General features: G+C 43.9%; 1 protein-coding gene across 2 annotated transcripts in view; it reads left to right on the top strand.

Annotated features, from left to right (window-relative positions):
• myo1ea (myosin IEa) overlaps nucleotides 1-12,638 on the top strand; it is a 78,092-nt gene extending 65,454 nt beyond the window's left edge. Inside the window, exons 23-29 of one of the 2 annotated variants that reach the window (XM_083650953.1) lie at nucleotides 1,700-1,846; nucleotides 6,228-6,385; nucleotides 6,569-6,658; nucleotides 6,816-7,032; nucleotides 7,535-7,570; nucleotides 9,507-9,676; nucleotides 11,074-12,638. In XM_083650953.1, the coding sequence (XP_083507079.1) occupies nucleotides 1,700-1,846; nucleotides 6,228-6,385; nucleotides 6,569-6,658; nucleotides 6,816-7,032; nucleotides 7,535-7,570; nucleotides 9,507-9,676; nucleotides 11,074-11,150 (895 nt within the window). In that variant the 3' untranslated portion in view covers nucleotides 11,151-12,638. The remainder of the gene's footprint in view (nucleotides 1-1,699; nucleotides 1,847-6,227; nucleotides 6,386-6,568; nucleotides 6,659-6,815; nucleotides 7,033-7,534; nucleotides 7,571-9,506; nucleotides 9,677-11,073) is intronic. The other variant, XM_083650954.1, reaches the window with a different exon arrangement.
• The last annotated feature ends 10,590 nt before the right edge of the window (nucleotides 12,639-23,228 follow it).

The following is a 23,228-nucleotide window of genomic DNA, read 5'->3' on the forward strand; positions in this document are numbered from 1 at the left end:
AATCGGTGACAATAGGCAAAGGAAAAATCATGATAAACATATATGTAGTGAAATATTGCGATTGTAAAAATGTCAGTAACAGTGTAATATAATTAAATGAAAGCCTGTAGCACCACCTAAAGGTCATGTGTGTTGTTAATCCCAAACACCATCATCTCTCTGCTACCGGTATTAACCTATGGACCTACTGCACCTCTACACTGCAAAATCCACTCCCACTGGATACAGTGAAGCACAGGACACCAGAATGTTCTTAAATTGTCAAATCTATGTTAACCCATATAGATGGGAACAGTCCTGCTGGTCGATCATGAGGTATTACAACCAGTGGATGATGTGTTGTTTCAGAGCAAAACAATATAGCATTTCAAAGGCCACCATATATCCAACAGAGGCAGATTGTTACGCGGGGGCCCACCATGTAAAAATGTCGACTTTTGCAGAAAGGCAAGCAGACACTTCAAAGCCGCAGTCTGGATTTCCAATCACACGAGTTCCCATGTTCCTGTAAATGTCACACAAGGGATATCACCAACATATGGAGGATATTAAAACCACCTCATGTACCTCTTGTGTATATGTCTGTCCCTTTGTGTGTGTCCCGGTCTTTTTGAGAGCAATTTGGTCCGCATCTCTAAAATGTTGCACTGATGTAACATACACAGGCAAAACATTCCCGTGCAGGAACGGTGACGAGTTTAGTATAGAATGAAAGCAATAAAAGGAGTATTGCACAAACTGCGTGCCTTGCGGGGGCTTTGTTGTTGATGGGAACGCTGTCGAACTGTTTCTGGAGGTACAAATCACAGAGCTATTCGCACGGGCATATGGTGCTTGAGTCAGTGTGAGAGGGCATATGGTGCTTGAGTCAGTGTGAGAGGGGGGTTGTGGGCTAATATGAACCAGGTGCTGCAGCGAAGGGAAAGCGGCGGTTGTAAAAAGCTCATCAGAGAAATCGGCATTTCATTGGGAGGAACAAAGTATCCCTGTGTGGTTACAGGCGCAGGCTGTCTTCGCTCTTTAGATGCACGCTGCTTTGCCTTGCCCCCCCTCTCTTTGTATGCAAAAGCCGATGCAGACGCTCCATCTGAACTTCCATCAAAGAGGAGAGTAAAGTGTAAGAGAGTAAGTGTAGGTACCGGATCTACTCGGCCTGCCAGATATACGTTTGAGGTCCCGTGGACTACAGATGAACTACACGGCTTCACGCATTGAGATTGGCTGCAGCGGCCAAACAGTGACGTGAGCTAGATATTTGTCCGCGTTAGCAAGTAACCTGATGATCTAACATTGATCATGTTGGATACATTTATAACATTGATAACATTAGATAATGTGTATCCTGGAGCACTGGATTCACTGGAAAGTGATTTTAATAAGGTGCAGTGACTAACGTTGGTCACTGCACCTTATTAAAATCACTTTCTAGTGAATGGAGGGCTCCAGGATCCTCCTTTACTTTATCATACCGTCCTGTTCTGAGAGCACCGACCTCCCACTGTGGAGGGGCTGAGGCGCAAGAGACTCCTTCTACATTAGATAATGTGTCGTCACAAAATCACAAATCACAAAACAAACAGATGTTAATTGCGTACCTTACTTCTGTGCATATATCCCCAGAGAGATTTATTTCCCATCTGATGGCAGGATGAATTTCAGATGTTGCTTCTTCTCCCTGACGGTCGTGTCCCCCTTGCAGCACGCTGCAGGACGACCTGTTGATCCTACACGAGCAGGAGTATGACAGCCTGCTGGAGTGTGCCTTCAAGACCGAGTTCATCAGCCTACTGGCCCGCAGGTTTGAGGAGAAGACCCAGAGGAAGCTACCACTCAAATTTAGTAACACGTGAGTAAAACGCACACCAAATATCTCCTCAACCAAATTACACGAACCAATGAATTGTATCCATCAATAGCAGTCAGACTGTATTTCCCCTCAATAACAAAACTTCCCCTTAGGGATCATTTCAATTTCATATGTTATTATATTGGGGGTGACTTGTTTATTATTTTAATGCTTTCTTCATTCACAACATAAAATTGTATATGACACTAAGACGTTAATTCTGAAAGCAGGGTTCTCAGCATTACATGCTTGGACCCCTTATTATGATTTAAAAGCTTGAAAAACTGTTGCTGGATTCCAAAAAAAACAATGGCCAGACCTAAGTCATACTGATGCATATTTAAGGTTGAGCCATATTGCATAATACAATTACTTTGTAATACTTTAGATTAGTGAACGCATATTAAATATTAACTATGGGTCTTCCCTCCCGCCCTCCCACGGCCGACCCGGGTTTGAATCCGACCCGTGGTCCTTTGCCGCACATGCGTACCGGAAAATTACCTGTAAGTCAATATCGGACATTTCCCTGAATTTCCCTTCACACCTCAGCGTTCGCATGTGGGAATCTCAGTCGTCAAATAGCCGGTATGTTGAGGGGGGGGGGGGGGGGGGGGAGGGGCGGGGGAGAGTGGCCTGGGGTCTGTGCTGCAGGCCAAAAAAACAACAAACATGGAGCCGGCGTCCACTCTTTTGATAATATTGCTGACGCGCTTTTTCCTCAAACGTAGACAGCGACGCAGACAAATTAAGGCGAAAATGGAAAGGGATATACGTGCGAACAGAAACAGATTCATGTTCGCAGTCTTCTCCGCTCAACATCGTGCAGAATATGAAGATAGACTAAACCGGGGACAGATCATGACAGTGTTATGTACCTCTGCGCTGCTGCGTGAGACTAGAGCCGTCTGGAAGCGAGAGAGACCAGGAGGGAATTTATTTTGGGAAGATGCTCTGAACAATTTTGACGACGTGGAATGGAAGCGTCATTTTCGCATGTCCCGGTGTACGTTCGACTACGTGCTGAGTCTGGTCCGACCCGCACTAACACGCAAGATCACCCGGTGGCGAAAACCACTGGAAGCGCGTTTGCGACTGGCATAGTCCTTTGGTGGTACGCAACACCAGGGGAATATCGAACAATCAGCTGTGTATTTGGTGTTGGACTGTCTACTGTGTGCAACCTGGTCCGCGAAGCCCACTGATAGCGGAAAATGACTGGTCCCCTTTCTCACCTGTCTGCCTATCGCGGCATACCGCTCTTCTGACTGGATCGAAACTGGTGAAATGTCGGGGACGACGGGGTCGCGCTTATACCGGCACGGCGCCTTTCTCACATGCAGGCATTACACCACGTTCCGGTCATTTTGCGGTACAAAGCGCATGTGGGAAAAGGGCTTCTCTCTCACCTTTCCTGTCTGCCTACTGTCCTATCAAATAAAGGCAAAAATGCCCCCCCCCCCAAAAAAAAACAACAACAACAACAACAACACAAAAACACAACTACCGTAAATTCCGGACTATAAGCCGCGGCTTTTTTCCCGTTTTTTGGCCCCTGCGGCTTATATAACGGTGCGGCTTATCTATGGATTTTTTCAGAAAAAAAATTTCAAATACAAATAAAATCTCTCTTTTTTAGCACTCTTTCTACCTATAAATCCACTTCTGTTTTAATTTCCTCTGTTGCCCTCTTTTCACCACACCGCGGACACTGTGTGCACTGTCGAAATAAACAAAGGTGTTGTGTTATGTTGTTTTGTTGAAATGTTACGGTAATACGGTAAATGGGAGCTTCCTCAAACAGCCAACAATCCCCTCTGTGCGTGAACCCTTACATATGGTAATTACGGTAAGCAAAGTTCATCAGCCCGGAATCACAACAAGACGAGCAGTCTCTCTCTCACTTACCATGGGGAAGGTACGCAGAAATTCACACGACGCAGCTTTCAAGCTGAAAGCAGTCGAACTCGCACTAAAAGAGGGAAATAGAGCAGCCGCGCGTAACCTGGGCATCGATGAGTCAATGGTGAGGCGTTGGACGGTGCAGCAGGAGGAACTGTCTCAGTGTAAGAAGACAAAAAAGTCCTTCAGAGGCCACAAAAGCAGATGGCCGGAACTTGAAGATTCCCTTGAGGACTGGGTGTTGACCCAGAGAGCAGACGGCCGAGGCGTTTCCACGGTGCAGATCCGACTGAAGGCCAAAACAGTCGCCACCGAGATGAAAATTGAACATTTCAGAGGTGGGCCATCTTGGTGCTTCCGATTCATGAGACGAAAGGGACTGTCCGTCCGGGGGAGAACTACTGAACAACTCCCTCCCGACTACCAGGAGAAAATCACAAACTTCGGCGAATTCACACAAAGGAAGATCACGGAATATTATAGGAGTGTGAAAACATCCACAATCACCAACGGGTTCCAAAACGCTGGACTGCTGCGGGATGAAGAGGATGACGCCACCACAGCTGGCGCTGAGGGCCGTCAGAGGCTTCAGAGGCTGTTCGATGCCGACAGTGATGAAGAGGAGTTCGTTGGTTTTGAGTGACAATGAAGGAGAGAGGAGAGTGGTTGACGAAGCCACCCTGAACCTGTTCGTTTCCGACACTGAAGATGAGGACTTTGGTGGTTTCAGTACGCAGGAAGAAGAGGAAGACGAGGATTAGTGACTTGACTTCTCTGGTTACAGGTTTGCTGCACATATAGCCTATTGTTGTGTGATTTTGTCTGGGGATTAGTGACCTGACTTTTGTTTTGTTTTGTTGAAATGTTAATAAATGGGAGCTTCCCCAAACAGTGATCTCTTTCCCGACATTCCTCTCTGTGCACGAACCCTTTCATATGGTAATTAACTCATTCAGTGCCAGCCACTTTTGGAGAACGGATGCTCCCAGTGCCAGAGTTTTCAGAGCGTTTTCAGTGATTTCTCGAGGCCCACAGAATATTGTGTGATATTACTATGTAAACACCGAACACGCACAAGAACGAGCTGGCTCTATTGTATCATCAGCAAAAAAAAGTTTATTGATACCATTTTCCGTTCTTTAGTTATGAGCCGGAGAAGATAGGTTGTTTTCAGCGTTTTCAGGCTTTTCAAATTATTAGCTGAGATAATCCGCCTTTTGTGAAATGCAGCATTTCAAGCACATTCACTGAGTCTGAAGATAATATTTTCTGATGTAGTGACGTAGTTGTTGTGTGATGCCCTGCGTGCACCACCCCCCTCCCCCCCTCCCCCCGTAAACTCCTCCCCACACTGCACACAGCCTCACGCAACCATTATATTTTCGGAGTGCTGCGTTTGTGTGCTGCTGTCGGCTCTCAGCGCAACAGCAGGGAAGAGCCAACCCGGATTGCTGAATGGTTTGGCGTCAGGGGCTGCTTTCCTGTCTGCTAATCGGGTGGAGAAACTATACAGACAGACAGACAGACAGACAGGGACAGAGGGGCTCAGTTGTGAGCGCGGATTGACTCCTGTTCGGAGCCAATGTCAGCTCCCGCGACAGAGCAAATGGCTCTGGGAGCATGCATCGGGTTGTCTTTGATCCACGGCTTTTAGGCTGTTTCTCGGACCTGTCTCTAATCTGGACTGCACCGAGCAAGCACTGTCGCCACCTAATGAGTCCGTAAAATAGGTTATACACCTCCAATAGCTACTATAGTTGTACAGGAGCTGCGGAAGGCTTTGATCGACGTCCCACCGTCAAAAAACGCATTGGACGTCGAAGGACGTCCGTGGCATTCTACGTCACTATTTAATTGGACGTCGAAGGACGTCCATGGCATTCAATGAGTTAAACATCAAAACACCCGCGGCTTATAGACCGGTGCGGCTTATAGAAGAAAAAAATAGTCAATTTTGGTCCCGCGGCTTATAGACCGGTGCGTCTTATAGTCCGGAATTTACGGTATATGTCTTCCCTCAATAGTTTGATAATTTCCCCTCAATAATACTGTATGTGATACTAGCACCTCATGGACCCATACTGAGTAAACTTTAAAGCCTACTAGGAGCCCAATTATGTTCAACAACTTCCTTACTGACTGCTATAAACAGTAATTAGCAGGCTGTTTAGGGAAACTCATAGGTAATGGACTATACTTGTAGAATACAATAGTGCAGAATAGGGTGCTAATAAGTGGTTTGTAGTGACTAATAATGAACCAATACACTTCTAATATGCATGTTAGTCAATATGTGTTCCCTAATCTAAAGTGTTGAAGACAAGCAAGCAAAATGCACCAAAACTTTAGTTGTGAATGAATCAGCATTTCAAAAACCTCCGCTGAATAAAACAAGGATGAAGTACATTGGGCATGAACAGTTTACAACAGTGATACAGTATCACAGCCGTATGTATGTAAGCTCTGTGCTGTCCCTCAGACTGGAGCTGAAGCTGAAGAAGGAGAACTGGGGCTTCCTGAGTGCTGGTGGCTCCAGGCAGGTGACGTTCTCCCAGGGTCAGGGAGACATGGCTGTGCTCAAGCCCTCCAGCAAAACCCTGCAAGTCACCATCGGCCCTGGACTTCCAAAGAACACACGTGAGTCCCAGCAGACCCCAAGGACATGAGCTATCTTCACATTCACACATCCGCTAAAATATAATCGCGGCTTCTTGGGTATGATTGCTGTCTTTTCTCCTGTTTTCGTCTCGTTTGGTGTGTGAATCTGAACAGTTTTGCAGCTTGTATTTTGTGTTTACAAGTTGGGAATCTGATCCTCAGGCCCCACCAGGAAGAGCTTCAGTCAGGGCCGCTCCAACGTGTCCAGAACCCACCAGAACATCCCATCCCGGGTGGCGCCGGGTCCCCCAGGTGCCTATGCAGTGTTTATTGCCTCCGTCTCACAGGATCTGAATGTCATGTTTTGGCTTTGACATCAGATTGGAATTCAGCAATTTTCTGCCTTATGTGATTTAGTGTTGCTTTGGTCTTTATTAAACGTCCATATCTCCGTATCTTTTCCCCCCAGTTGCTCACCAGAACGGTGGACTGAAAAACACCAACCACATAGCCAATCAGAGGAACTCCTCGCACCACGGAGGCCATCCCAACCCGAGGCCTCCGTCGTCGGGCAACTCGACCCGCCCCTTCCTGCCCAGCAACATCAACCAGCTGAAGGAGCGAGGCAGCAACCGGCCGCAGCCCAACCTGGAGTGTCTGCGGGTCCCAGAGCAGGGAGCTGCAGGGTGAGGAACAGCCACATACACACTGCAGGCTCTCACAACACAAACGGGTGACTTTTTCTTTAGCAAGACACTCTTATCCAGAGTGACTTACACTAAAGTGAACATTCCTCAAAGCATCGGGAGGGTCAGTTGCCAGATAGTTCAGAGTGTTATAGTAGAAGGCAAAAAGTGATGTACTGTAAAATATGAAGATCCTTCCTATCCTGGCTTATTACCCCACACAGATGAATAGTGAAATGTTTTATATAGTAGCTCATATGTGCATCTGCCAGTATTTTTTTATGTTTATAAATAATAATGTGGCTGCTGAGGAATAGTATTATGAGGATCTGTCTGTGTCAATATGGAGTTTCTCGCTTCACATGCAGTTCCACAAACATTTCTGTGTACACACACACACACACACACACACACACACACACACACACACACACACACACACACACGCACACACACGCTTGTCTATAATTTGGCATAATCTGGATAATTCATTCTTTTGTAGTAATGGAGACAGACGGACAGCTTCAAATGGAGGAATGTGAGTTTGCTGTTTGCGGTGTTTTGGGTGGTGGGTCAGGTTTAGGAGAACTCTCGGTGGCAGGATGTGTCGATGCTTCTCCTCTTGGCTTCTTGTACTTTTAGTTTTCTAACTGCTAAAGGTCCAATCAGAAGAAGGCTTATTAGCCCATTGGGCAATTAGTTCAAATAAAGGGGATGTTTTCTTTCTTTTTTGATTGAGTAAAGAGAATCGTTGAGGTCCACGTCTTCCTCCAGCTAATGTTTCATCAGTGATCCTCTTTACTATGAAATTAAAAATGTAAATGAAAGCACATAATTGAAGCACACACACACACACACACATGAACACATTTAAAAGCTTAATACACAACATCCCCCCTAAATTGCCCCCTGGCTAAAAGCCTAGCTTCTGATTGGAGGACCCAATATTCCTTATTCCTTCCTATGATAAGGAACACATCAAAGCCCAGTAAGATGTTAGCGGTCGTGGGAAAACTGACTTTTGGATCATGAATCTTAGCCTCTTTCAAAATCCTTGAATTGTTTTTTATTCAATAAATGACAACACATTTTATAAAGTCACTGACTGTTCCACTGTCTGCTAACTCCTGGGTCCCAGACTGGGGTGATGTCAGTTGTGTCAAAACTACAGATGACCTCGAGCTTGTTTGAATTAGTTTATCCTCAGGTGTTGTGCATCGGTTCACACTGTGTGAAATTTGACATTATTTGAATGCATTTGAAAAATAAATCTCCCAATATTTTGTCCACATTGCATTATAACTACAACAGGGTATTTCAAGAGCTAGTATGGAGCACTATGAGGCCCTGGTTGATTGTGATCTGAAAGGCAGCACTGATTTTGGACTCTGCTGTCAGAGGCTTTATGAGGTGTGCAGACTTGGGGGACTGTTTTCTCTCAGTTCATTTGTTCAGGCAGAGATAGTGTGTATGTATAGCATGCAGTAGATCGCCATCTTGTGGTTGAATTGTGATTAGCTGTACTGAACTGGGAAGCATCATGCACTCGACACTACCATAAACATGTGTTCATTATGTGCTCATATATCTGTCTGCAACATGTTTATGGTCACATTCAGGTGAAAACCTTGTATCTCCACACATGTCAACGTTTCAGAAACTAAGAAAAACAGCCATAATATTTTTAACTTGATGACGATGCTTTCTTGACATTTATCACGATGAGTTTTGTAAAGCTTTCATAAGACCAAGAAGTCAGAGAATTTTCTCAGCCCAGAGTGGATCATGTGTAACCCTTCAATCGACCTTTCCTAGGCCCTTTTCAGAACCTAGGTCACTCCTATGGATACATCATAGCGTGTGTGATGTCACAATTCACTGTACAGTAGCTGACTTTACAGGCTGCTATAAAAGCATCAAACTTAAACTATGATTTCTCAAAAAGTACAAAAGATAAAAGCTGAGTAAGAGTAGTAAACTATTCAAAGTGGTGACCCGGTTAAAATGTGAATGGAGTCTCTAGCTTAAAGTATGGAGGAGTTGTTGGAGTTCAAAGAGGGCATGGTTTGAACAGTCCTCCCATAGACTTACATTGTCTATTATAACAGGAAACGGGAAAGTTGACCTAGGTTCTGAAAAGAGGCGGGGCTTAGGAAAGGTCAAATGAAGTGAAAACATGAAAATCACCCAAATTGGAGTTATGACTTTTTCACGGCATGATAATAGCCTACTCTGTGCACATACATAATATGTATGTAATATTTATGTATGTATACAGGATATTATCCTGTATGTACTCCATGAAACCATCATATTGCACAAACTCACATGGATACAGCTTATGCTCTAACTTCACGGCCGTGGCTATTGCTACACAGTGAACTGAGTCTTTCCTGTAGCTCCACACTGCAGAAGGTTCCTGGTCCACACCCTGACAGTCCTGTGGTCTCCCTCTGTGCCTTGTCCCATCTCAGAGCCCACAGGCCGTCAGCCAGCAGGCCCGCGCCAGGAGGAGGGCGACCCAAACCCGCACCCAAACCCAAACCCCAGGTGCCCCAGTGCAAAGCCCTGTATGCCTACGACGCCCAGGACACAGATGAGCTCAGCTTCAATGCGGACGACGTTATTGACATCATTAAGGAGGGTGAGCATGTGACCAGAAACAAATACTGTAGTACATGACCCAAATCAAAGTTAGGATTTATTTTTCATGCTTACAGTGGTGATGCTAGGATTTTTTTGTGGCAGTGGCGTGGCCATAAGTACATAAGCAAGGACCATATACTGTATACAGTATTTGATTTATAAAGAGAAAACATTGCATGGATGCAACTGGGACATATCCTCAGTGATGTACCCTGGGGTCATAGGATGTTTCGGGTCTCGCAACATCATACACCCTCGCCCAGGTGACCCAGCCGGGGCTGGCCAAGCCCCAACTTACGTCCCAGTAGCTACCCACGGTCAGCCCTCTAGGAAGGGTCGAAGGTGGTCTCGTGGTCAGGGCCACTCAGTCCGCTGCTCCGGAACTACTCTGCCGATTAAATACAATCAAACTACATTGCAGTTTGTGTGTACTCAAGACTCAGCAAATATGTTGGAATATGCTCAGAAACAAGTTATTAAACAAATGATTACTTACAGGACAAATTTTATATGACTGCAACAGCAAGGACTCATTTGACTTGTATATCCCAGTGATTATTTAGATGAAAACAGACTCTGGGCTGGAGTAAATATAAAAATATATAAAGAAACCTAATATCAAGGGGGCATGGTGGCTCAGTGGTAGAGCTGTCGCCTCACAGCTAGAAGGTCCTGGGTTCGATTCCCACCTGGGACGATGTGAGCGCTGAAGGAGTACGTGCCTGTCCGCATGTCCTCGAGTGCCCACCGCCCGGGTGGGGTCGTCAAAAGGGCCTTTCTGTGTGGAGTTTGCATGTTCTCTCCATGCCCCACATGCAATATCCTGGTCGCTGAAGTGGTGCCTCCTCTGGTTGTTCGGGGCGCCTGTTCGGAGGGAGGGGAACTCGTTGGAATAGCGTGATCCTCCCACGTGCTATGTACCACCGGTGAAGCTTCCCCTGTCAGGTGAAAAGAAGCGGCTGGCTACTGCCCATGTCTCGGAGGAAGCATGGAGCCAGTTACGGCTCTCCCCAGATTGGCAGAGGGTGGAGCAGCAACCAGGATAAATAAATTTAAATTAGCACTAATGGGGGATAAAAATGGGATAAAAAAACGGGGGTATTTTATTTATTTTTTTATAAAGAAACCTAATATCGACACCTGTAACACTCTTACGCATTACTCTCTGTCAAAAAGGACACCAGTTGGTCACTTAAACAATGCAATCTCACATTTCAGGCAAATTTCAATTGAGTTAAACAGTTTGGAATGGTACCACGTGTGGCCCATCACCCCTGCATGATAACAGCATATTCTAATAGACTGAAATGTATGATCACACTTCTCCTGTGTCGAGATGTTATGTGGGATCACCTCAGTATGTGGACCCTAATCAGTCCTCTCTCTCTTGACCAGATTCATCTGGATGGTGGACAGGAAGACTTCGTGGAAAGCAAGGACTTTTCCCCAACAACTACGTCAGCAAGATCTAGTAGCTGCCAGTTGATTTGTGCAGCACATGTATCTCTACTGACTCTCTCAAAGGATGGGATGGAGCTGCCTGACCGTCAGCGAAAGAGAGAGAGACAACCAGTGTGAGATTTCTTCTGGAGAGAAACTCGCCATTTTTTCACTACCGCATTGTAGTGACTGAATGTAACTTTGGGTTACAGCAGACCAGAACAACGTCACATCAGGCTTGAAAATGAGGCTCTGCTTTGAAGACAAGAAGACTGTTTGACTCCAGAGGCTGTCCTCCTCCACGGTCCCTCCGAGTACTGAACAAAAACTATTTATTGTATTTATAGCTTTCTACGTTCTCCTTACCATCATTTTCACCTTGCTGAGGTTTTGAGCGAAACTATTTTGAAGCATTGAAATGAAGAATGCGTAATCTGTGATTTTATCTTCGTTTCATTTTAAGATGAAAGTTTGATAGCTGAATCAAAGGCGTTTTTTCCCAGAGGTCGCTGGCTCATTACTGGAAATGTAATTGATGCAAATATTTATTGTGACACCAAACAAAAACTAATTACAGGGAATGGACATTCAGTCATTCATGAGACTGTGATTTTATACTCAAGTAACGCTTTTAATTTGATCAAATATAGCGTAATGGGATGGTTTTAATCACCAAAATTATAAATAAATTGGTTCTGTTCTACAAATGCAATCGCAGAACATAGTCAATCATGAGAATGCCCCCTTCATATTTTTCATGTTTTTATGTAAAACCAGTATCTTAGGCTAGAGTAAAGGCCATGTATACTGAATCTTGAGCATGTTGTCTGTGGTTTATTAGCACTTTATCAGTATAGGTACTACCTTGGACACACAGACATCATCACTTGTTCACGCCACAGCCAGTAAATCAAGTTTATGAAGGACAGATTGCCAAACCAGCAATAAGCCTAGTTACTGAGGAGAATAATGTGTTTACATGAAATTATAATACAGGCATTATGTATTATATGATCTGATTATGTATATCTGTTTATATTTAGGAGTATGTCTCTGTTGTTGGTTAAAATTTAAATTAATTTGTTTTGTGTATTTTCTCTGAGGGATCATAGTATTCTACTTTTCCTCTGCTTTTGATACTCTGCCTTTTTTAAGCTCAGTCATAGATGAATAATATTGATTATTAACACTTATCATAGACTGGGGTGAGAGGATTTTTGTTTCATCACACGCAAACTTGTTTCAGGTGAAGGATAAGAATATAATTTTCCATGGCACTACAAAGAATTTGCTTTTGCTTTTGCTCTACCTTGTCTATACACCTATTGCACTGCTTTTGCCTTACTTACACATTCCTTAGTATGTAGTTTGTAATCAAATAACCACATTATGCTCTAGTCATTAAAACTGCTGGGACTTCTGTCATAGATCTTCAGCATCATCAAAGATAGTTTCATCCTGGATGAGTGAAGACATCCTTGTGCAATAAAAAAAAGCGAATAAGTCTTTTAATAAAGCATGTAATATTGTATATTGCTTGTGTTTTTAATTTATTTTTTATAAGAGGACCAATTAAATTACTTGATCAATCCATCCTTACATGTTTATTATCACATTTGCCCTTGCCACTGTTTCGAAAGATTTTCTGCAGTTATAAATAATCCAACAACTCAATAACCGGGGCAAAAAAATAATGACTGAATACATTTATTTATCGCTTCAACTAAATTATTTTAGTGAGTTGATATTGACATTGTATGACCAATATAACAATTCCTTGAATTATTCAGCTTTCATGAGCTGCTGGCTTTAAACAAGCTAGGCTCTGCAAGCATACAAGTTTGTATACAGTGGATCCTCATCCAAACAGCATTATAACATATCTGTTCCCTTTCTTTTCTTAATGGTCTGATGTCAACTTTAATCATTAATCCCCACTCCCTATGTGAACTGGCATATCACTGTATGTACTGAAGCTTCTGCTCATCTTCTTTGCATGCCTCAGTGAGCTGTACAGAGTGAACAGCCTTATTGAAGGTGCAGTCATGTGCTGTAATGTGGCAGCCTACAGTGTGTTTGCTCACACACTCTCCCCTATCTGCTGCTCAGACTCTATACTAAAGTATTTCCAGTTTAGTTCACCTTCACACTAAAAGAAGCTCTGGAAAGCATAGAGTTTCTTCTCACCAGCACAGAATTGATTACTGCCTGTTTGGATCAATTGCTGCTGCCAGAAACCTGAACACACACTCCTTAAACCCTGTAGTTATACTATAACTACACTCCTTAAACCCTGTAGTTATACTATAATTACACTCCTTAAACCCTGTAGTTATACTATAACTACACTCCTTAAACCCTGTAGTTATACTATAACTACACTCCTTAAACCACGTAGTTATACTATAACTACACTCCTTAAACCCCGTTGTTATACTATAACTACACTCCTTAAACCCCGTTGTTATACTATAACTACACTCCTTAAACCCCGTTGTTATACTATAACTACACTCCTTAAACCCCGTAGTTATACTATAACTACACTCCTTAAACCCCGTAGTTATACTATAACTACACTCCTTAAACCCCGTATACTATAAACCCTGTAGTTATACTATAACTACACTCCTTAAACCCCGTAGTTATACTATAACTACACTCCTTATACCCCATAGTTATACTATAACTACACTCCTGGTACCCGTAGTTATACTATAAGTACAGATATTGTTACCCTCTAGTTAAAGTATTAATTCACTCCTTATACCTTATACCTTATACTTATAATTATAGGCTACTATAACTACACTCCTGGTACCCCTTGTTATACTACTACATGCTTATTTGCGGGCTGTATTCTAAAGCGTTACCTTAATTTTCAACTGTCCCTTGGAACTCCAGTTAGAATTAGAACTGATCATAAATGTCACTTGACAGCTCAGTAATCCGCTCTGCCACTGTGTTGGCTGAAAGGCTGATGTTGCTTAATTGACTTTTTTTTCTGGACAGACGATATAACATATAACAGAAGTGGAGTATTGGCCAGAATGACATGGACATTTGGAAACTTATTCAGCGGGTATCTTGCATGTTGCGTTCAGCAGGTGCATTGTAAAAAAAAAAAAAAAAATGCAATTCCATCGCGGGCCGCACAGGGGGCGCTGGCGGGCCCGCGGGCCGTGAGTTTGAGACCCCTGCGTTTAGTACCTTCCATTCCGAATACATCAAAGAGCCACGTCATTTGCTCTACATTTTAAGATGAGTCAAACATTCAGAGAACTCAAACTGGGAAGTTCTGTCCTTCCTCTGAGTCTGCATAACGAGCCATTCCTCAATCACTCTAGCTAGGCAATTACACCGTGACAAGAGGGTGACATCAAAGGGGAAAGAGACCAGCCAATAAGAGAAGGCCTGTTCAGTAAGCTCAGGAGGTCAAGATACCGCAGAAAGACCGGCAGTGGACCGCAGAGCAGGTCAACCATTTCCACGACAGCCTGCTGAAATTCCTGAAGAAGAACGATGATGACCAGCCATACTTCCAGACGGCTGAGTTCCTCAACTCTGGCAGCTACTTTGAGATGCTTAAAGGACGGCTTTCCCGTGGGTAATATGAATATATATTAAATCTCACGCCCCTAAGGTTTTCGAATCCGTTGAAATTTTTGAAATTGGTTGTTCACAGCCAGAGCTATCAACCAAAATCCACTCTGTGTGTGTGTGTGTGGGGGGGGGGGGGGGGATGGAGGGGAGGGGCGGGTGCGGGGACCCGAAATCCTACACTTCCCACAATGCACTGGGCTCGCGTGGCCTTCGAGTCCACGCCCACCCCTCAGGCATTTGGCTGATATCAAACTCCAGTAGGTGGCGGTAATGCACATATATGCTTGCCAACCGCCATAAAAGTCAAAGAAGAAGAAGAAGAAGAAGGCTTCGACATAAAAACATTAGTAGAACAAGAATAAAATAAAATAAAAATTGCCTCCAAATTGCACCAAATTTAAACGGTAGTATATATGTCGGGAGATGTCTTCATAAAAAAAAATCATGCATTTTAAGGCATTTTCCTAGGAGTTACGCGCATCTGATGTTGTAACTATTTCATGTAAAAAAATCAAAAATCAAAATCAATGCTCAGCGTTGATTTCGTAACTTCAACGCACCTTCTACTAGATGTAAAATTTGACGAGCTTTCCAATGCCGCCAGTCCCGTGTCTGGAGGTGCTTCCCTTCCCGAGATATGGTTCTTTGCAAGGAGCTATGGGGAGCTAACAATAGCTAGCTTAGTCTATGCGGTGAAAAAAGATGGCTGTCTTTTGTTTTGGTACAAGAGTTGTGAAGGGGCGTGGAGGACCTCTAGAGGCGGGACCATGGCGGCACAGGCCCACAACACTTGTAGTTCATAGGTGCTCGACTTCCGCAAGGCGGACTTGGCCCATCTGACGTAAAACGCGTCGGCTGGGCCAAAAAATATGTGAGAGATGGTTGATAGCTCTGGCTGTGAACAACCAATTTCAAAAATTTCAACGGATTCGAAAACCTTATAGGGGCGTGAGATTTTATATATATTCATATTCCCCACGGGAAAGCCGTCCTTTAAGGTCAAGGTTGTGTGACCCCTAAAGGCAAAGTGATCCCTACCTGGGACACAGACTCAGGCTTATCCTCCATTTCAGAGGAGGCAGTACATGTCACCAGGTTTGTGAAGGGTGACATCACAGGGAAAAGAGACCAGCCAATGAGAGAAGGCGTGTTCAGTACCCTATAGGTGTCAGGCTTCACCAAACATTTGGGTTTAGGTGTAGTTACACTGATGGTTTTCTTTTGGTGTTGTTTTGTTCTGCTTTTTTACATTCAAGTCTATGGCACGTGTCTTTTGTGGGTTTTTCCCAGTGGAAAAGTCCCACCCCCACCTTCACGCAAGCATGAAACACACACACACACACACACACACACACACACACACACACACACACACACACACACACACACACACACACACACACACAGACACAGCGCGCTGAGTTTAAGTTTAAGTTTTATTTGCATCCATTAGCTACAGCAAAACTGCAGCTATTCTTCCTGGGGTCCACAAAACAGACTTTACATGGTGACAATGCAACATACACAATGAAATACATGTAACCTTACAAATAAACAAGACAAAAACAACCTAAAAGCATACAAACAAGACAAGCTCCTCACAGGTCAATTGAGCATTTTCATTCATTGTCCAAAGTTAGTTAGTGTCCAATCAGTTTCCCAATCTACTTCAGTCCATAATAAGAGACACATACATACTGTAGCTGTATCACATATGTGTGTCACTCACTCACTCACTCACTCACTCACTCACTCACTCACTCACTCACTCACTCACTCACTCACTCACTCACTCTCACACACACACACACACACACACACACACACACACACACACACACACACACACACACACACACACACACACACACACACACACACACACACACACACACACACATATATATATACTATATCTACTTAATTATATAACTTTACATATCTAATGCTAGAGAGCTAATTTTCGGTTTACGCATAACCACTATGGCGATTTTTTCGAAACTTGGCACATTTGTATAGGGGCACTCCAAATGGACAGGGAGCAAAATTATGAAACCGATTGGTTATAAGGTGGCACTATCATGAGCTAATAGGTGTGGTTTTTGGACAACTTTGAGCAAGCATATCTCCTGCTGCATTTGAGCTACAGGTTAAGGTTAAACAGTTGTAATTAACCAACAGTGTTGGGGGTAACTCATTACAAAAGTAACATATTAGCCTAAATGTAATATATTACTTTTAGCAGTAACTCAGCAATATAACTTATTACTTATAGGATTTCAGTAATATTATACCAGTTAGCCTACTTTATCAAGTAACTCAAGTTACAAATGTAGTTACATTTTATTAAATCAAAGCACATATTTAAAAAAAGATACAATCATTTCCTAATCAAACTGTTTGTTTTTATGCAAATAACCACTATAGATGACAATAACAAAGGAAAAGAATAACATTTAGAATTTTGGATTGTTTACACTGACTTCAAGACGGTTGAAATTATTTTTCGCGATGGTTCTGGGGCAGCGATGTCATTCTGCTGCTGCTGTTGTTTTGGTAAAAGTAATGCAAAAGTAGTGTAATAAGTAACAAGTTACTCTACACAGAAAGTAATATTGTAAAGTAACTTATTTTCAAACGAAAGTAACTAGTAATATGTAGTAGGCTATATTACATTTTGAAAGTAACTTGCCCAACACTGTTAAAGTCCCTGGAAACCAAAATCCACAAAAACGTTCTAACTATGTTATTTAGGGTCTTATGTTAGTAACTGTCTGCCTCAGAAATTATTATGCATTACTTTCAACCCAAAGCCTTAAAATCGACACTTTTCTACAAGATTCTACAAGGTACTTCCTCATTGAAGACAGCAGTGCGCGAGGTGCTAAAATGCAGGAGCTTATGACGTCATAAGCTCTATATAACCTTTGTACACGCGCGCAACTCGCCCTACTGTGTGTGTGTGTGTGTGTCTGTGAGTAACTTCGCGTCACCAGGCTGTGTCGAGCGCTATGCTTCTCTCTCTCTCTCTCTCTCTCTCTCTCTCTCTCTCTCTCTCTCTCTCTCTCACTAGTCCCGAGAGAGAGAGAGAGAGAGAGAGAGAGAGAGAGAGAGAGAGAGAGAGAGAGAGAGAGAGAGAACACACAGAGTGGGAGACGGACACTCAGCGAGCGCTTGGGGGGCAAAGAACGGACAGAGATCTCTTCCTCTCAGAGCCCTCTCTCTCTCTCTCTCTCGGGACTAGTGAGAGAGAGAGAGAGAGAGAGAGCACACAGAGTGGGAGACGGACACTCAGCGAGCGCTTGGGGGGCAAAGAATGGACAGAGATCTCTTCCTCTCAGAGCCGCGGAGCCACGCACGCACACACACACACACACGGTGTGTGCACTCATCTCTCTTTCTCTCTTTCTCCGTTTCCCTCCCCCCTCTCTCGCGCTCTCCGAGAGACAGAAATTTCCCTGCTGTAGATGGGACATGCCCACACAGTCTGCGGGAGAAAATACACTCTAAAAAATAATGAAATCTCATGAGTTTTGCCATGGCTGTCGAACCTAAATTTATATACTTTGCGACGTTCATCATCGTTCAAATTTGGCTGGTGGCTTATTAACATAGGGTCCTGTGATGTGATGAACTCAAAATGCTAAATAATAAAGAAATATTTCTGGTTTCCAGGGACTTTAACCAATAACATCGTTCTCACAAGTTGATGGCCATACAGCGGCTGCTAATCTATTGTAGCCTTTATCAATGAAGAACCGTACATCAAAATTGGCGGGTATGATATAGTAACAGACTGGGCTGCGATAGACGTCGTACTCTGCCAAATCATATGAGTTGTCTTGAGTAAAATCTATGGCCCAATTATAGAAATTATAACTTTTATCGCCCCAGCGGTCTCGATCATAAAAGCCAACCCATGAATAATAAAACACTGTTTTCCAGTCGGATAACGTCTTCTTTATGAAAAGACGTGCACACGCGTGGCCATTTATAGCGTAGAGTTGCAATCTGGCATCATAACCACTGATTTTCACAGGGTTTTTCCCACAGGAGTCACTGATTCCCGGACCCCTCCAGACTGAATTACCATACTTCTCTGTGAATAGCCTCACGTTAAGTCCAGCATTCATAGGCACGGAGGTCTCATAGGAGCCGGACTGCATGCCCTTGACCCACTGATATCCCCCAGAAATGTAGGAACTGTATTCATATGGATCACTGGGATCAATGTCAGTTGGGAACAGCCCCACCCAGGCATTGCTAGTCAGCCCCTCCCCAGAAACACCCCTCCAGACAATCATGGCTTTGCCTTTCTCTGTAGTGTAAACTTTGAGCTGGGGTTTAAGTTGGTCGGAGTTGAAGTTTGAGTCGGTTTTTGTTACGGCTGGACAAACATTGGATCTCTTTGATCTTCTTTTGCTAATATTCTGATTCCGAAGATCTCTCAGGAGACTCGTGGTGATCCGGTAGGTTCTGTTTTGGTCATAATGGTCAGTGATATAAAGATTTTCAACGAAAGTCGTGTGGTCCTGTGTAGAGGGAGAGGCTCCATAACGAGCTTCTACGATAATTCGTGCGGCATTTTCTTGGTTTCGTTCGCACCGGTTTTTTGCATTAATGTATCTTTCTCTGACATATTCAGGTAAGTCATTTGCATGCGAATACGAATTGGGATTCAAATTGCCAATTGTGTAATACTCATGGTTGCATTGTGGTAAAATTCCTTCATTGTTATAGAACCTATGACTTCCATACTCTCCCACTCCAGGCGCAATGCCAGTAATCCTGTCATTGTTATCAATGTTGACATGACGTGAAAACCAGTGGAGAAGCGTAAGCGTCTGTTGGCTTGGGTTTGTATTTCTCAAGTCCTCGATAGTGTTCAGATCTTTGACTGCTAAGAGAGTTGGGAGGATCAGCGCCACCAACAGGAAACACATCTGAAGACTCTTCATTGTGGCCCTGTGAAAGGGTGAGACAAAACAATTTAGCATCAAGGGTTGGCAAGATGGACGATGGCATCGACCATCGTCGATGGGCCGACCCCCATCGACCTCTGAGCCTTCTACATCGGACCATCGTGATGTCCATTTGTGAGCGCAAATATGCGCAAATGTGGTAAAGAAACATATTAATAGTGAATGAATAGTTGACTAATTAATATATCCACCACAGGCTAAATAGCCTCAGCTCTGGTCACAGTTACAGTTTCAGTTTCAGCACCTCCGCCTCCCTCTCTCTGCTGAGTGCTGCGCGCTGTCTGCCCCACCCCCACGCAACAACGATGATGCCATCGTCCATCGTGATGTTTCACTGTGCAACCATGTGAGGGCTATTTGTAAAAAAAAATGTAAAAAAAAAATTGGATTGACGCCAACCCTGATGAGTATATTAAACTTCACCGACATCACAAAGTTTTGCCTTATTTAAATAATTGCACAGATATTGTGTGCATTTGTGAGCCAGGCATGTGAGACAGTGTTTTGTATTTCTTTATTATTTCCTTTGCAGTGCTGTAGCCTACTTACAAGCATGTGTAAGTTTTGTTTGCAGTGTTTAATTATTTTTGGGTTGTTTTGTTGTGTTTCCTTTTGAATTTATGCATGCTCTTATTGTCTAGACTTGGTTTTTTGTTAATTGTCTCAAGCTTGTCCATGGCTACACACCTGTTGCCCATTTGGCATCAATTATCACCAATCTGTGCTGAGTGAAACACACCTGTGGCAGGGGAGATGGACAGTGCAGGTGGCCTATCAGAGAAAAAGGGAGAGCTGAGCCAACCAATTGGCTGACTCCGGAGGACGGACTTAACCTGTTGGTGGGGGGTATAGAAACTGTTGATACAGGAACACAGGAGGACAGTGGAGGACGGTGACTGACAGTGGAGCACACTCAGAGGAGAAGCGGCCGGGAGGGGAGCAGCTGACGGCTCTGCCTGTGGGTAAGGGGTGGGCAACTGCGCCGTTGCGGCTTGGGCCCCTCTCTCTCCCAGCGTACCTATGGGCGCACCGTAGAGGTAGAGGACTGACAGGAAATGGGAGAGAGGGGGGAAGGCCCTAACGTTGCCCACCAAGGCTACTGAGACCCACAGGCGGGGTGAGGCTCCCCGGCTCGCCAGTGGAGCAGCAGAACCAAACGGCAGCAGCCTTCCGCGTAAGTCTCTGACAATCCCGGTGTTTCTTGTGCCTATGGTATTACTGAGTAAAATGGTATAACAAAAAAGGACAGTTGACTCTCCTCCAGTTTCCGCCTGCAGGTTTGACCTGAAGAGGAGAGGAGGCCCCTGGATGGTGGACGGAGGATTCCCCCGGCCCAGTGACCCAACACGTGCACTTTATGGGCCAGGCCCAGAGTTTTAGCCTGGCCATTTTAGCTGCTGCATTTTAAAGAGGACATTTTTAGCTGCTGCATTTTAAAGAGGACATTTTACCTGCTGCATTTTAACTCCGTCTTTTATTTCTTTAGATTTAGATAGTCACTGTGTTTTGTATTTTAATATTTTTAGACATTAAACATTGTTGTTCCCTGGCACTGTGTTCTTGTTCACCTTATTTTTTATACACCACTGGTTTTAACTGCTCTCCACCCAATAGAACGAACCTAATATTTGTTTGGGTCGATTAATTGTGACTTTTCCCCTGTACCTTATACCCTGTCACCCTTATCCCATCCAAATTTTAGTGAGTGCTAGGCTCTTGTTTTAAACCTAGGTGGCGTTGTCGGTTTTTTATATAAGAGTAGGCTACTCGCCTAGTAGCCCCGCCACAGGCGTCACACATTGAATTGAATTCTGAGAGGTCTTCTGACCGACTTTTCCTTTTTTTAATTTTATACATATTTTGGATAATTTATAGTGAATTATCTACACTCAGTGATAACTTTATTAGGTAGACCTGTACACCAGCTTGTTAATGTGAATATACAGTGAGCACCATAATTAATTGGACAGTGTGAAAGGATACAATGAGGTTGAAGTGCAGACTGTCAGCTTTAATTTGAGGGTGTTTTCATCCATATCGGATGAGCTGTTTAGAAATGACAGCACCTTTTGTACATAGTCCCCCCCCCCCCCCCCCCCAATTTTCAGGTATCAAAAAATATTGGACAGTTTAACATAATGTAGAATAAAGTAATCATTTTTAATATTTGGTTGCATATAATTTGCATGCCATGACTTCCCGATGTATGTGACCTATCAACATCATCGGAGTTTGGATATCTTATTTTCAGGTTGTCCTACAAGCGATACAAAAACCCTTTGCATTTGAATGGATCTCTAACTGAATTGGGGGGTGGGACTAGATTCAGCTGTAAATTATGTTGATACAGTATGGAACACATTTGTTAGTCATCAAGGGTCCAAGGTATCAAATGAGCCTAAAAAATCACACTGCTGCCAGATATACCACAGATACAGATGGAACATTTTAGCGGTTGCTTCTCCTGACTAATTTTCCCATTGAACTATAGAGTTACAAATTAGTTTGTATCACGTGTAGGACAACCTGGAAATAAGAAATCCAGAATCTAATGATGTTGATAGGTCACAGACATCAGGACGTCATGGCATGCAAATGATATGCAACCAAATATTTAAAATTATTACGTTATTCTACATTATGTTAAACTGTCCAATGTTTTGATACCTGAAAATGGGGGGGACTATGTACAAAAGGTGCTGTCATTTCTAAACAGCTCATCTGATATGGATGAAGACACCCTCAAATTAAAGCTGACAGTCTGCACTTCAACCTCCCACATGCTGCTCCACCTCTGGATTCAGCTCCTCCACACTGTCTCCCACAGATGCTGCTCCACCTCTGGATTCAGCTCCTCCACACTGTCTCCCACAGACGCTGCTCTGCCCTCTGGATTCAGCTCCTCCACACTGTTTCCCACAGATGCTGCCCCACCTCTGGATTCAGCTCCTCCACACTGTCTCCCACAGATGCTGCTCCACCTCTGGATTCAGCTCCTCCACACTGTCTCCCACAGATGCTGCTCCACCTCTGGATTCAGCTCCTCCACACTGTCTCCCACAGACGCTGCTCTCCCCTCTGGATTCAGCTCCTCCACACTGTCTCCCACAGATGCTGCTCCACCTCTGGATTCAGCTCCTCCACACTGTCTCCCACAGACGCTGCTCTTGTGGAAGATAAATCTTATAAACCAGTCAGACACAGGCTTTAGGTTTCCATCGAAGAGGTCTGTTTATTATAGACTGAAGATCCTTCTTATAGTGCCTTTGCTCATGTTCGTGCGTAATACACTCAGTTACATCCTGTTGTTGAAGTCAGAACACTTTCACTATTACACAACCCTTAGTACAATTGACTCTTGGCACAGACCCTCTCCCTTGGGAGCCTGTGTGCGTGACTGTGTGTGTGTGGGGGGATGTGTGTGTGTGTGTGGGTAAGTGTGTGTCCCATGTTTCTGTGTGTGTGTGTGTGTGTGTCTTCAAATCTTCTATACTGGCATATGCTGTAGCCAAACTGAGTGAGAAC

This window comes from Poromitra crassiceps (assembly GCF_964638095.1).
Source record: "Poromitra crassiceps genome assembly, chromosome: 14".
In the NCBI taxonomy this organism is placed as follows: Eukaryota; Metazoa; Chordata; class Actinopteri; order Beryciformes; family Melamphaidae; genus Poromitra; species Poromitra crassiceps.